Raw genomic sequence first — 14,328 nt, 5'->3', positions numbered from 1 at the left:
TATATATATATATATATATATATATATATATATATATATATCTTTATATATCTATATCTATCTATCTTTATCTTTATATATCTATATCTATATCTATATATATCTCTATATATACATATATATATAGATACATAGATAGATACATAGATAGACAGATCAGTGCATTTAATTCATTTCCATCTGTGTCTGTCTGTCTGTCTGTCTGTCTGTCTGTCTGTCTGTCTGTCTGCCTGCCTGCCACAGGCTGTAGGTGAAATGAATGAGGTAACTGCTTTAGAGAGACAGACAGAAAGACAGAGAGACAGACAGACAGACAGACAGACAGAGAGACAGACAGACAGACAGACAGACAGACAGACAGACAGACAGACAGACAGACAGACAGACAGACAGACAGAGAGACAGAGAGACAGAGAGACAGACAGACAGACAGACAGACAGACAGACAGACAGACAGACAGACAGACAGACAGACAGAAAGACAGACAGACAGACAGACAGACAGACAGACAGACAGACAGACAGACAGACAGAGAGACAGAGAGACAGACAGACAGACAGACAGACAGACAGACAGACAGACAGACAGACAGACAGACAGAGTAGTGATTAGCAGAATGATTGACATGTTACCCTTACATTAGTTCTACTGCTATTTCTACCAACAGTGGTGAAGGAGTGTAAAACCCTACTCTCCTTCCCCCCCCCCCTGATGTTTTACATAGTATTGTACATTTGTCTGTCATTAAATGTTTCTATGAATTGAGTACAAAGGACCCCAATGGAAACAAGCCATAGTCTTTCTTGAGTTTTAAATCCTCTAAACAGACCTTGTATTGAACTGTACTTTACTGTGCTTTGTTTGCAATCTGCTAATAAAGTAATCAATCAATCAATCAATCAAACCGTCTCACTGATCAAAGCCTGAGAACAAAGAAACAATAATAATAATAATAATATATATAATATATATTAATATAATAATAATAATAATAATAAATTATAATATATATTATATATATATATTAATATATATATTATATATATTATATATAATGTATATAATAATAATATATATAATAATATATATAATAATATATATAATAATATATATAATAATAATAATAATAAGGGTTAGTCTGTGGGATCAAACCCTGAGAACAAAGACGTCCGGGTGTAAATAGACCTCAAGGGTCTCAAGGGTCTTGAAATGAAACTATGGATCGTTACACCCGAAACCTCGTGACATAAACTGTATCTTACATTTACATATTTATGTAACATAATAATAATCATCATCATAATCATAATAATACATTTTATTTATAATGCACTTCACATTTTTGCAAATCACAAAGTACAGGGTTTAAAAACAATGGCATAAAATAACAAAGACAGAAACAAAAAACATTCTGCAACAACATAAGACCTTCTGGGGTAAAAAGTACATTACATTAAAAAACGAATTATGGCAGAAAGCAGTCTGACAGAGTAAAAGACCTATACAACTAATAAAGGCATAAAACACCCTGACAGAGTAAAAGTAAAATACTCTGACAGAGTAAAAGTAAAACACTCTGTCAGAGTAAAAGTAAAACACTCTGTCAGAGTAAAAGTAACACACTCTGACAGAGTAAAAGTAAAATACTCTGACAGAGTAAAAGTAAAACACTCTGACAGAGTAAAAGTAAAATACTCTGTCAGAGTAAAAGACCTATAAAAAAAGACTAGGCCAAAGCTTTGTTAAAAAGGTATGTTTTGGGTCCATGTTTAAAAGCATGAGTAGATTGTGGGGGGGGTGAAAAGGTTGTTTCACAGAGTGCTTTTAGAACCACTGCAGGATGGATGGAGTGATACAGAAGGAGTGATACAGAAGGAGTGATACAGAAGGAGTGATACAGAAGGAGTGATACAGAAGGAGTGATACAGAAGGAGTAATACAGAAGGAGTGATACAGAAGGAGTAATACAGAAGGAGTGATACAGAAGGAGTGATACAGAAGGAGTGATACAGAAGGAGTGATACAGAAGGAGTAATACAGAAGGAGTAATACAGAAGGAGTGATACAGAAGGAGTGATACAGAAGGAGTGATACAGAAGGAGTGATACAGAAGGAGTGATACAGAAGGAGTGATACAGGTGGAGTAATACAGAAGGAGTGATACAGAAGGAGTGATACATAAGGAGTGATACAGGTGGAGTAATACAGAAGGAGTGATACAGAAGGAGTGATACAGAAGGAGTGATACAGGTGGAGTAATACAGGAGTGATACAGAAGGAGTGATACAGAAGGAGTGATACAGAAGGAGTGATACAGAAGGATAACTATAGCCTTATGTTACAGTAACTAAGGATGAGTAAAACATCATAAAATACAATAACATCTAGAGTTCCACTTTGACTGATTTCAAAAGTCACAAACAATTGCAGATCGACATTAAAGGAGTAGTTCACAACAAACAAAAAAGTTACACATCCCATGAAGCTTTGAATTCATGGAGAGTTTTTTGTTTGTGTTTCATTTCTGAGACAATCATCATTCAGCCTGTCAGACATGGAGGAAGAACTCACATCTTTTACTTAAGTAAAAGTATCAATATCCTATTGTAGAAATAGTCAGTTACTGTACAAGTACACGTTTGGTATACACAATTTACTTGAGTAAAAATACAAAAATATTGTAAAAAAAAAGAGTTAAAAGTAACTAAAGTTAAAGTACTCATGCAGAAGGTCCCATTTCACAAGTTTTAAAATGTATAAAAATCATTTGAAAATAGCAGATCTACAAGCTCACAACACGTCGCTTTGCGGCGCATTGTGAGCTTGTAGATCGTCTATTTTCAAATTGCCAAAGTATGTATAATTATGTATGAAGTGGTTTTGTAATAATAGGGTGAATGGACTGTACCACTATCTAGAGGATGGACTGTACCACTATCTAGAGGATGGACTGTACCACTATCTAGAGGGTGGACTGTACCACTATCTAGAGGATGGACTGTACCACTATCTAGAGGGTGGACTGCACCACTATCTAGAGGATGGACTGCACCACTATCTAGAGGATGGACTGCACCACTATCTAGAGGATGGACTGTACCACTATCTAGAGGATGGACTGTACCACTATCTAGAGGATGGACTGTACCACTATCTAGAGGATGGACTGTACCACTATCTAGAGGATGGACTGTACCACTATCTAGAGGATGGACTGTACCACTATCTAGAGGATGGACTGTACCACTATCTAGAGGATGGACTGTACCACTATCTAGAGGATGGACTGCACCACTATCTAGAGGATGGACTGCACCACTATCTAGAGGATGGACTGTACCACTATCTAGAGGATGGACTGTACCACTATCTAGAGGATGGACTGTACCACTATCTAGAGGATGGACTGCACCACTATCTAGAGGATGGACTGCACCACTATCTAGAGGATGGACTGTACCACTATCTAGAGGATGGACTGTACCACTATCTAGAGGATGGACTGCACCACTATCTAGAGGATGGACTGTACCACTATCTAGAGGATGGACTGCACCACTATCTAGAGGATGGACTGTACCACTATCTAGAGGATGGACTGTACCACTATCTAGAGGATGGACTGCACCACTATCTAGAGGATGGACTGCACCACTATCTAGAGGATGGACTGTACCACTATCTAGAGGATGGACTGCACCACTATCTAGAGGATGGACTGTACCACTATCTAGAGGATGGACTGTACCACTATCTAGAGGGTGGACTGTACCACTATCTAGAGGATGGACTGTACCACTATCTAGAGGGTGGACTGCACCACTATCTAGAGTATATATAGAGACTATAACTTATTCTATATATTCTTATATGATGTTGATGATCTTCAATAGAAACACAGAATGAAACTCATGTGTCACTAAACACACAATACAAATGTCCCCGTTTAAAAAAAAACACAAATATAACTCCTGAGAAACAAATACAGTACAGCTCTGTGTGTGTGTGTGTGTGTGTGTGTGTGTGTGTGTGTGTGTGTGTGTGTGTGTGTGTGTGTGTGTGTGTGTGTGTGTGTGTGTGTGTGTGCGTGTGTGTTAGATGCAGGTGGTCCCAGGGGTCATAGGTCAACCCTGGGCTCTCTCTCCTGTCTCGGGGTCGACTCCTCCGTCCAGCTCTGTGGAAAACAATGTTGTTATTATTATTATATTATTATTATGTGTGCGTGCGTGCGTGCGTGTGTGCGTGCGTGTGTCAGGGTGTGTCAGGGTGTGTCAGGGTGTGTCAGGGTGTGTCAGGGTGTGTCAGAGTAGGTCAGGGTGTGTCAGGGTGTGTCAGGGTGTGTCAGGGTGTGTCAGGGTGTGTCAGGGTGTGTCAGGGTGTGTCAGGGTGTGTCAGAGTAGGTCAGGGTGTGTCAGGGTGTGTCAGGGTGTGTCAGGGTGTGTCAGGGTGTGTCAGGGTGTGTCAGGGTGTGTCAGGGTGTGTCAGGGTGTGTCAGGGTGTGTCAGGGTGTGTCAGGGTGTGTCAGGGTGTCAGGGTGTGTCAGGGTGTGTCAGGGTGTGTCAGAGTAGGTCAGGGTGTGTCAGGGTGTGTCAGGGTGTGTCAGGGTGTGTCAGGGTGTGTCAGGGTGTGTCAGGGTGTGTCAGGGCGTGTCAGGGTGTGTCAGGGTGTGTCAGGGTGTGTCAGGGTGTGTCAGGGTGTGTCAGGGTGTGTCAGGGCGTGTCAGGGTGTGTCAGGGTGTGTCAGGGTGCCCACCATCTCGCGGGACAGTCCTGAAATTGGACCGTCTGTCCCGCACAAACGGAACAATCAAAAAACAAAAAAATCGTATTTTATTTGATAGTTTTCTCTTTTTTTGGGGGGGCTAGTGAGAGTTAAGCTGGCCTTACACTACAAGACATTTTCAGTAGATGGATTTATATATATTTGTTATTAGTGTCTATATGTCTTCTGAAACAAAGGGGTTTAAAGGGGTTTTGAAGATGATGGCCAATGTTGATGATAATTGAAAAAATATATAAATAATTCTAGCACATTACATTACATAACAGTCATTTAGCAGACGCTTTTATCCAAAGAGACTTAAAATAAGTGCATTCAACATAGGTAAGGAATGAAACTACTAATCACCAGAAGCATTAAGTGCATTCTCTTCTAAAACAAGCAACTAAGAGTATACCTAGCGCTAAAGTAAAAGTGACATATATCAGCTACCTACTTTCTTAAACAGATGAGACAAAATAGCAAAATCAAATGAAAAAGAACTAAAACAAATAAGTCTATCGACTAAACAAGATCCAGTAAAACAATAAAACAATAAAACAAGAGTTCATACAACTAGTTAACAACAAGTAGGCAAGGCGAAGAGGAAGAGTAGTGTTTCCTGAAGAGGTGGGTTTTCAGTGACTCTGCTGTCCTGACATCAGTGTCTCTGCTGTCCTGACATCAGTGACTCTGCTGTCCTGACATCAGTGACTCTGCTGTCCTGACATCAGTGTCTCTGCTGTCCTGACATCAGTGTCTCTGCTGTCCTGACATCAGTGTCTCTGCTGTCCTGACATCAGTGTCTCTGCTGTCCTGACATCAGTGTCTCTGCTGTCCTGACATCAGTGACTCTGCTGTCCTGACATCAGTGTCTCTGCTGTCCTGACATCAGTGTCTCTGCTGTCCTGACATCAGTGTCTCTGCTGTCCTGATATCAGTGTCTCTGCTGTCCTGACATCAGTGTCTCTGCTGTCCTGACATCAGTGACTCTGCTGTCCTGACATCAGTGTCTCTGCTGTCCTGACATCAGTGTCTCTGCTGTCCTGACATCAGTGACTCTGCTGTCCTGACATCAGTGTCTCTGCTGTCCTGACATCAGTGTCTCTGCTGTCCTGACATCAGTGACTCTGCTGTCCTGACATCAGTGTCTCTGCTGTCCTGACATCAGTGTCTCTGCTGTCCTGACATCAGTGTCTCTGCTGTCCTGACATCAGAGACTCTGCTGTCCTGACATCAGTGACTCTGCTGTCCTGACATCAGTGTCTCTGCTGTCCTGACATCAGTGTCTCTGCTGTCCTGACATCAGTGACTCTGCTGTCCTGACATCAGTGTCTCTGCTGTCCTGACATCAGTGTCTCTGCTGTCCTGACATCAGTGTCTCTGCTGTCCTGACATCAGTGTCTCTGCTGTCCTGACATCAGTGTCTCTGCTGTCCTGACATCAGTGTCTCTGCTGTCCTGACATCAGAGACTCTGCTGTCCTGACATCAGTGTCTCTGCTGTCCTGACATCAGTGACTCTGCTGTCCTGACATCAGAGACTCTGCTGTCCTGACATCAGTGACTCTGCTGTCCTGACATCAGTGTCTCTGCTGTCCTGACATCAGTGACTCTGCTGTCCTGACATCAGAGACTCTGCTGTCCTGACATCAGTGACTCTGCTGTCCTGACATCAGTGTCTCTGCTGTCCTGACATGTGTGTGTGTGTGTGTTCGTACCCATGCTGTCTCCATAGTGATCTTGTTGTGTGTGTGTGTGTGTGTGTGTATGTGTGTGTGTGTGTGTGTGTGTGTATGTGTGTATGTGTGTGTGTGTGTGTGTGTGTGTGTGTGTGTGTGTGTGTGTGTGTGTGTGTGTGTGTGTGTGTGTGTGTGTGTCTGTGTGTGTGTGTTCGTACCCATACTGTCTCCATAGTGATCTTGGTGTCGATGGTTTCTGGGTTGTAGGCGGAACCCATGTGACACCGCAGCCAATCCTGAAGCAGGGGGCGGGGCTGGGGGCGGAGCCATGTCGGTGTCCATGGCTGTAGGGACACAAGATACACAAAATAAATGTATTAATGATAATTATAAGAGATAATGTCAGGTTACTATAGCAACGTGACTGTGTTGTTGTCAGGTTACTATAGCAACGTGACTGTGTTGTTGTCAGGTTACTATAGCAACGTGACTGTGTTGTTGTCAGGTTACTATAGCAACGTGGCTGTGTTGCTGTCAGGTTACTATAGCAACGTGATTGTGTTGCTGTCAGGTTACTATAGCAACATCACTGTGTTGTTGTCAGGTTACTATTGCAACGTGGCTTTGTTGCTGTCAGGTTGCTATAGCAACATCACTGTGTTGTTGTCAGGTTACTATAGCAACATCACTGTGTTGTTGTCAGGTTACTATAGCAACATCACTGTGTTGTTGTCAGGTTACTATACACGAATCCACGGAGCGCTGCCCTGCGCGCAGCCATTGCTGCGGTGTCAACGCTCTGCGGACACGACACCGCAGCAATGGCCGCCTACAGGCAGCTACAGGCAGCGCGTCTGTGGATTCGTGTATAGCAACATCACTGTGTTGTTGTCAGGTTACTATAGCAACGTGACTGGGTTGCTGTCAGGTTACTATAGCAACGTAACTGTGTTGTTGTCAGGTTACTATAGCAACGTGACTGTGTTATTGTCAGGTTACTATAGCAACGTGACTGTGTAGTTGTCAGGTTACTATAGCAACGTGACTGTGTTATTGTCAGGTTACTATAGCAACGTGACTGTGTAGTTGTCAGGTTAAACCCTCTTTGTAACCTTGACCGTTGACTCTGTATTCATGTATGTTTAAATGTTTTGAATATTATTTTGAAACAGATAGTTATTATTATGTGTTATTGAGCAGCCTCCACCTCTAATTACATTAGATTATAATTTAATTACTGATCCAGTAGAACTAAGACAAGTCATTTTATTTGGTTGCGCTCTGAAAATAGCAGATCTACAAGCTCACAACGTGTCAGTCGTCACGTCGCAAGAAACAAGAAACTCACCAACGGCCGCCTGTGATTGGTGGGTGATGTAGATGTTCTCATAGGTGGACGCTGCCTGTGTGGGCTGTGAGTAGACGAAGCCGATTGGCTGGTCGTTGGCAGGAGTGGTGGTGATTGGCTGGCTGGTGGGAGTGATGGGCGTGTTCCAGTAGACCACGCCCACACCGCTGGACGCTGCCGCCGAAACATCTGGAGACAGAAAATAACGACATTAATTATAAAAATACATTATGCAAATTAATTCTGCTTAAAGACGTCCCCTCAGGCTATGGGATAGAGGGCTAGCTCTGTCCCATCCCCTCAGGCTATGGGATGGAGGACTTTGGGTCTAATCACTCTGTCTCGGTTAAAAAAATGATGTCTTTTATTTGGGGTTATAAAACCAACCGTATCTCAAAGAGTCATTAACAAAAACCTAAGTTATTGGAGGGTTTCTCCCTCCCTGTATTCCAACACTATTATTGGGCAACCAATCTCAGGGCTTTAATTTACCCCAAAGCCCCTCTGATGCCCCCAAGTGGCTCCAGTTGGAATCTCAGGCAGTGAAGAATAGCTCTCTGTCAGCTCTCCTGTTCTCCTCTAAGGAGTATCCAGCCCACCTTACCTATGCGCGTCAATCCCGGGGGGGACGGGGGGGTTTCGTCCCCCCCTAGCTTCAGATTGGACCCCCCCAAGTCAGATTGGATCCCCCCAGACCCCCCCCCCCAAGTAATTTAGAATAATAAATACTTATTTAATAGAATCTGAACCCACTTTTGAAATCATGCACTGCACTCATAAACACGATGTATTTTAAAGGATTTATTTGCCCCCCCCCCATGTAAATCCCAAAATGGTTTGGTCCGCAGCACCGCCTACCTTCACTGCACGGGGAAAAAACACTCGCCCCAAAACACACTCGCCCCTATTTTTTTTGCCGACCGAGGCCGCCGGATATACCCGGGGCGAGTGTGTTTTGGGACGAGCGTTCTTGTATTCTATCCCGACCACGCAACAACATGTGGTTTCACCGGTTTGTTTACAGGTCGAATTTGGGGAAGAAAATAATCAGGAGCTCAACAACATAATGAGAGGATACAAGAGCTATCTGTGCTAGCTGCAAAGTGTGCATATTTAAGCAAGTATTTTAAAACAGTGAAAGCTACCGAGGAAAAAGAAACAGAAAGTGATAGACCCCCGCTGACTCAAACTAACGACCACGGGACTGACGGGAGTTATCATCAAATCCAAAGATTTGTTGTGAATAATTATAGGTAGTTTGACCAAAAAAAATCAGTAAAATTAGGCAAAATAACATAACCCTAACCTAACCCTAAAACCGAAATAAAGTAACCAAAATCCAAGAAAGAAACCTCCCAAATCTGCCATATAACAAAAAGAAATCGCGCGTGGGACCCCCTCCAGCCTCAAGACAGATTGACGCTGGGAGACAACTTTGTTCTGACAAATTCAATCAAAATTGAAAAGGTAAAAAGAGTGCTTTCAGTTCCTGAACTGTCTGTACACTCTCCCATTTGTTTTAATCATAGTTTTATTCCATCTCAGTCAGATACAGCTTTTACATGTTGGAAGGAAAAGGGTCTGATATCTTTTTCAGATCTATATATAAATGACCATTTTGCATTATTTACTGAGCTGAAGCATTTTCTCTTCCACAAGCCCACTTTTTTCGTTATTTACAAGTTAGTGACTGACAAGCTGCGCGTCCTACGTTACTGCCTCTGATTGGCGAGCTCCTACATGCTTGCATGACAATCACAACGCGGGGAGGCGGGACATGGGCAGTGGAGCAGAGTGTGAGAGAGGAGCTTAAGTTATACTAAATTATTAAAAATGTTAAACGGCATCGCCGATCCGTGCAGATTAATGCAGCTTTCTGGCGCGTTAGTATTGCTCTTCTTGGTACCTTTGAGAAATATCTGCAACTTCTAAGCGACGAGCTATTAGCCCGAGACCAGACAGTGGTAGCCGCCAGTACGAGAGAGAGTGTTTTGAGCGACAAGGGACCCTGGATACCGCCTTCCCAAATATAAAAAAGGTAAACAGGGTCCCGAAAGGGGCTAAACTGACGCTAAACTGTGTGGTATTGGGCAAACTGTGGACTGGATTTCGGGTGTGGGCTGGAGTTTATTTATAATACAAAGTCAAACTGAGTTATTTTGTGTCTGTGTGTTTCATTCATTGTTTATTGAGTTGAAGGTGTTCTTTTGTGTCTAATCCATCCCTGGTTATAGGTTTTAAGGCTCATTTGGTTCTGCTAAGTGTGCATTTAAATCCTGTGTAAGGTTGGTTTTTTTTAAAGGCGTTTTTTGTCCAAGCTGGACTAAATTCGTGTTAGGCTTGACCTAACTGGCACCCCAAACCAAACAACAAAGCTAAACCGTTACAAAACTTACCTCTTGAACACTGTTTTTATGCTTTAATGAAACAGCATCCTAACTCTAAACACCTAATATCCAAATATCTAAATTGTCTATTCCGACAACAACTCATATCAAATCCTCATGGAGGCTGATATTGGTGTGTAACTGTCTGATGAGATCTGGAGTGAGGGTTTGAAGAGGATTCACTCAGGCTCAGTCAATGCCAGATTGCAGCTTGTCCAGTTCAAGGTCATGCACAGATTACATTACTCTAAGGTTCAAATTAATAAAATGTATCCAACTGTTTCCGATACTTAAGTTGTGACAGATTCAACATCTCCAAGGGCACGTTTTTTCTTGGTACAGCAGAGTATATGGTTTTCATATCGAACCTGATGCACCAACTGCCTTGTTTGGTTGCTCCGAAGCTTCTCTTGCTCTCAGGTACTCTGTCTAACAGACTCTTATGCTCTTAGGCACACTGGTAGCAAAGAGAATAATTCTAACAGAGTGGAAGACTTCCACCGCTCCTTGCTTTACCAGATGGCTTAATGAGTTCGTATCACTGATAGGTAAGGTTATATATCTATACAAAGTACAATATGGATTAGATCTATAGTAAGGTTATATATCTATACAAAGTACAATATGGATTAGATCTATAGTAAGGTTATATATCTATACATAGTACAATATGGATTAGATCTATAGTAAGGTTATATATCTATACAAAGTACAATATGGATTAGATCTATAGTAATGTTATATATCTATACAAAGTACAATATGGATTAGATCTATAGTAATGTTATATATCTATACATAGTATAATATGGATTAGATCTATAGTAAGGTTATATATCTATACATAGTACAATATGGATTAGATCTATAGACAGAGTATAGCAGGTATTCTAAGGGTTATACTGTATTATATCTAATAGATAGACAAACTCTACATGGTATTTTCCATGATTTAGCATGTTGGCAGCTTATCATGCTGTTAAAACTATAGATCTAATAGATAGATAGATCTGGAGGTATATATCTATCTCTTACTCATCATGCTGTTAAAACTATAGATCTAATAGATAGATAGATCTAGACGTATATATCTATCTCTTACTCATCATGCTGTTAAAACTATAGATCTAATAGATAGATAGATCTAGAGGTATATATCTATCTCTAGCTCATCATGCTGTTAAAACTATAGATCTAGACGTATATATCTATCTCTAGCTCATCATGCTGTTAAAACTATAGATCTAATAGATAGATAGATCTAGAGGTATATATCTATCTTTTGCTCATCATGCAAACCAGAAATATGAGTCTTCTGAAACGGAATGTTACTTCCTCACACACACACACACACACACACACACACACACACACACACACACACACACACACACACACACACACACACACACACACACACACACACCTGACTCCACTGTGTGTAGATTATAGATTATTATGTGTCAAAAGTAACAACAAACTATATTATACAAAGTGGTCAAACATTTGGCCACATTGTCAAATATGACCTAAGAAAGAGGCAAACATTTTGAAAATAACCGATCTACAAGCTTACAAAAACTCGCACTGCGAGGTGTTGTGAGCTTGTAGATCGGCTATTTTCACAACATGTATCTGTGTCTCTCAGCCTGGACTCTTTCACACCATTTATTATATATTTATTACTTATTTACTCACTTATTTACTCACTGAAGAGACACTTATTTACTCACTTATTTACTCACTTATTTACTCACTTATTTACTCACTGAAGAGACACTTATTTACGCAGGGACCCCTTAGCTGAGAGAGATGAAGCAGGGACCCCTTAGCTGAGAGAGAGATGAAGCAGGGACCCCTTAGCTGAGAGAGAGATGAAGCAGGGACCCCTTAGCTGAGAGAGATGAAGCAGGGACCCCTTAGCTGAGAGAGAGATGAAGCAGGGACCCCTTAGCTGAGAGAGAGATGAAGCAGGGACCCCTTAGCTGAGAGAGATGAAGCAGGGACCCCTTAGCTGAGAGAGAGATGAAGCAGGGACCCCTTAGCTGAGAGAGATGAAGCAGGGACCCCTTAGCTGAGAGAGATGAAGCAGGGACCCCTTAGCTGAGAGAGAGATGAAGCAGGGACCCCTTAGCTGAGAGAGAGATGAAGCAGGGACCCCTTATCTGAGAGAGATGAAGCAGGGACCCCTTAGCTGAGAGAGAGATGAAGCAGGGACCCATTAGCTGACAGAGAGATGAAGCAGGGACCCATTAGCTGAAACTGATATTCATAAACTCACAATATCTGTTCTTCCTAAGTTTACGGAAGGGAGTCCATTATTATAATTATCATTAATAATAAATCATATTAACATTATTAAATATTATTCTTAATAAATCGTATAATAATTATTATTAATAAATTATATTAATTAATTTTATAATTGTATTATGACTATATATTATTATTATGAATACATTATATAATAATAATTATTATTATATTATTAATATATCACATTAATATTATTATTAATAATAAATCATATTAACATTATTAAATATTATTCTTAATAAATCGTATAATAATAATTATTAATAAATTATATTAATTAATTTTATAATTGTATTATGACTATATATTATTATTATGAATACATTATATAATAATAATTATTATTATTATTATAATATTATTAATACATCACATTAATATTGTTATTAATAATAAATCATATTAATATTCATATTCATAAACTCACCATATCTGTTCTTCCTCAGTTTACGGAAAGGACAGTTTTCTCTGATCCTTAAGAAACAAGTTCCGTATTTCCTCCTGGCGGGAATGGCAGCCATAATGTACTGTAATATATGGTTATATTATATAACCTTCACTGAATAATTATAATAATAATAATTATAATAATAATAATGATAATAATCTACTTTTAATAACTTTACACCTGCGTCGTGTTTGTTAACAGCTGTGTGTGTGTGTGTGTGTGTGTGTGTGTGTGTGTGTGTGAGTCCGCCTCCCTCATCCCATTGTCCAGACGGACGGGCTGCACTGTGATTGGTCAGGGGAGACGGTTAGTCAAGCATTTGCGTGTTGTCGTGGCAACCAACCAGCCAATCCCAGCGCAGAGCGTGGGTCCGTCCTTCCGTCCCAGCAGTGGGATTAATAGTGGGTTTTTTTGTCCTCCGACAGAAAAGCAGCGACCAGTCTGACTGGCTGAACCAGATGAGTGACGTATGACTCTGTCCAATGAACAGCTCGTATGAACCAGATGAGTGACGTATGACTCTGTCCAATGGAAAGCTCGTATGAACCAGATGAGTGACGTATGTCTCTGTCCAATGAAGAGCTCGTATGAACCAGGTCTCTGTCAGTGGTGGAAGAAGTAAAAGTATCAATGCAACCATCCAGAAATACTGTTATAAGTAAAAGTTCAACATTTTAAATTGACTTGAGTACAAAAGTACAAAAGTATTGGCATCAACACGTACTTAAAGTACCAAAAGTAGAAAGTAGCCTACTTATTTATAATGTCCCATTTCAATAAACATCTTTTGAAAATAGCAGATCTACAAGGTCACAGCATGCCACGATGCAACACGTTGTGAGCTTGTGCAAATGAATACACGGATATTTCTAACTGTGTTACACCTGTAGATCTGCTGTAATGTATTTTTTACAAAAACTAATCTTGAAAGAAATGTGAAAAATTTGGAATAACTTTTTTTTAAATATTACAACAACACAAATCGTGTTTGGGGGTCCCTGGGGGTCCCTGGGGGTCCCTGGCACAAAATATGTTCATATGAGAGTCTGAGGATGAATCCACCTGCAGATTCACTCCCTCTAGACGAGCATCGTGATCTGACTCACCTCTTCAGATTCCACCTTAAAACCCCTAGCATTGACCCATGTAGTCTAAAGATTAATGTAATTTAGATAGCAAGTTATTTAGAAAGATGCTAGGTTCAATGTTTACCTGGTATCCTATAGTTTACTGAGACACTACACTGTCTCTGTATTCTATGATCCTATAGTTTACTGAGACACTACACTGTCTCTGTATTCTATGATCCTATAGTTTACTGAGACACTACACTGTCTCTCTGTATTCTATGATCCTATAGTTTACTGAGACACTACACTGTCTCTGTATT

At 40.7% G+C, this 14,328-nt stretch overlaps 1 protein-coding gene across 1 annotated transcript; it reads right to left on the bottom strand.

Annotated features, from left to right (window-relative positions):
- Positions 1–3,641: 3,641 nt before the first annotated feature.
- LOC308083363 (uncharacterized protein) lies at positions 3,642–13,138 on the bottom strand. Its single transcript, XM_080425662.1, has 4 exons — positions 12,918–13,138; positions 7,788–7,976; positions 6,658–6,783; positions 3,642–4,175 (listed from the first exon to the last, which is right to left on the bottom strand). The coding sequence occupies exons 1-4, from the start codon at positions 13,009–13,011 to the stop codon at positions 4,126–4,128; spliced, it is 459 nt and encodes a 152-aa protein (XP_080281788.1). The 5' UTR covers positions 13,012–13,138; the 3' UTR covers positions 3,642–4,125.
- Positions 13,139–14,328: the final 1,190 nt, after the last annotated feature.

This window comes from Gymnoscopelus braueri (genome assembly GCF_963280865.1).
Source record: "Gymnoscopelus braueri genome assembly, chromosome: 4".
NCBI classification, from domain to species: Eukaryota; Metazoa; Chordata; class Actinopteri; order Myctophiformes; family Myctophidae; genus Gymnoscopelus; species Gymnoscopelus braueri.
This window is presented reverse-complemented; position numbering and strand designations above follow the sequence as displayed.

What these genes read in the sequence shown, in the direction of transcription:
- LOC308083363 (XM_080425662.1), bottom strand. Translation starts at nt 13,011, where the DNA reads ATGGCTGCCATTCCCGCCAGGAGGAAATACGGAACTTGTTTCTTAAGG. An exon ending in CCAATCACAGGCGGCCGTTG is followed by an intron (nt 6,784 to 7,787) that starts GTGAGTTTCTTG and finishes GTGTCCCTACAG; the next exon opens with CCATGGACACCGACATGGCT. An exon ending in TCACTATGGAGACAGTATGG is followed by an intron (nt 4,176 to 6,657) that starts GTACGAACACAC and finishes TGTTTTCCACAG; the next exon opens with AGCTGGACGGAGGAGTCGAC.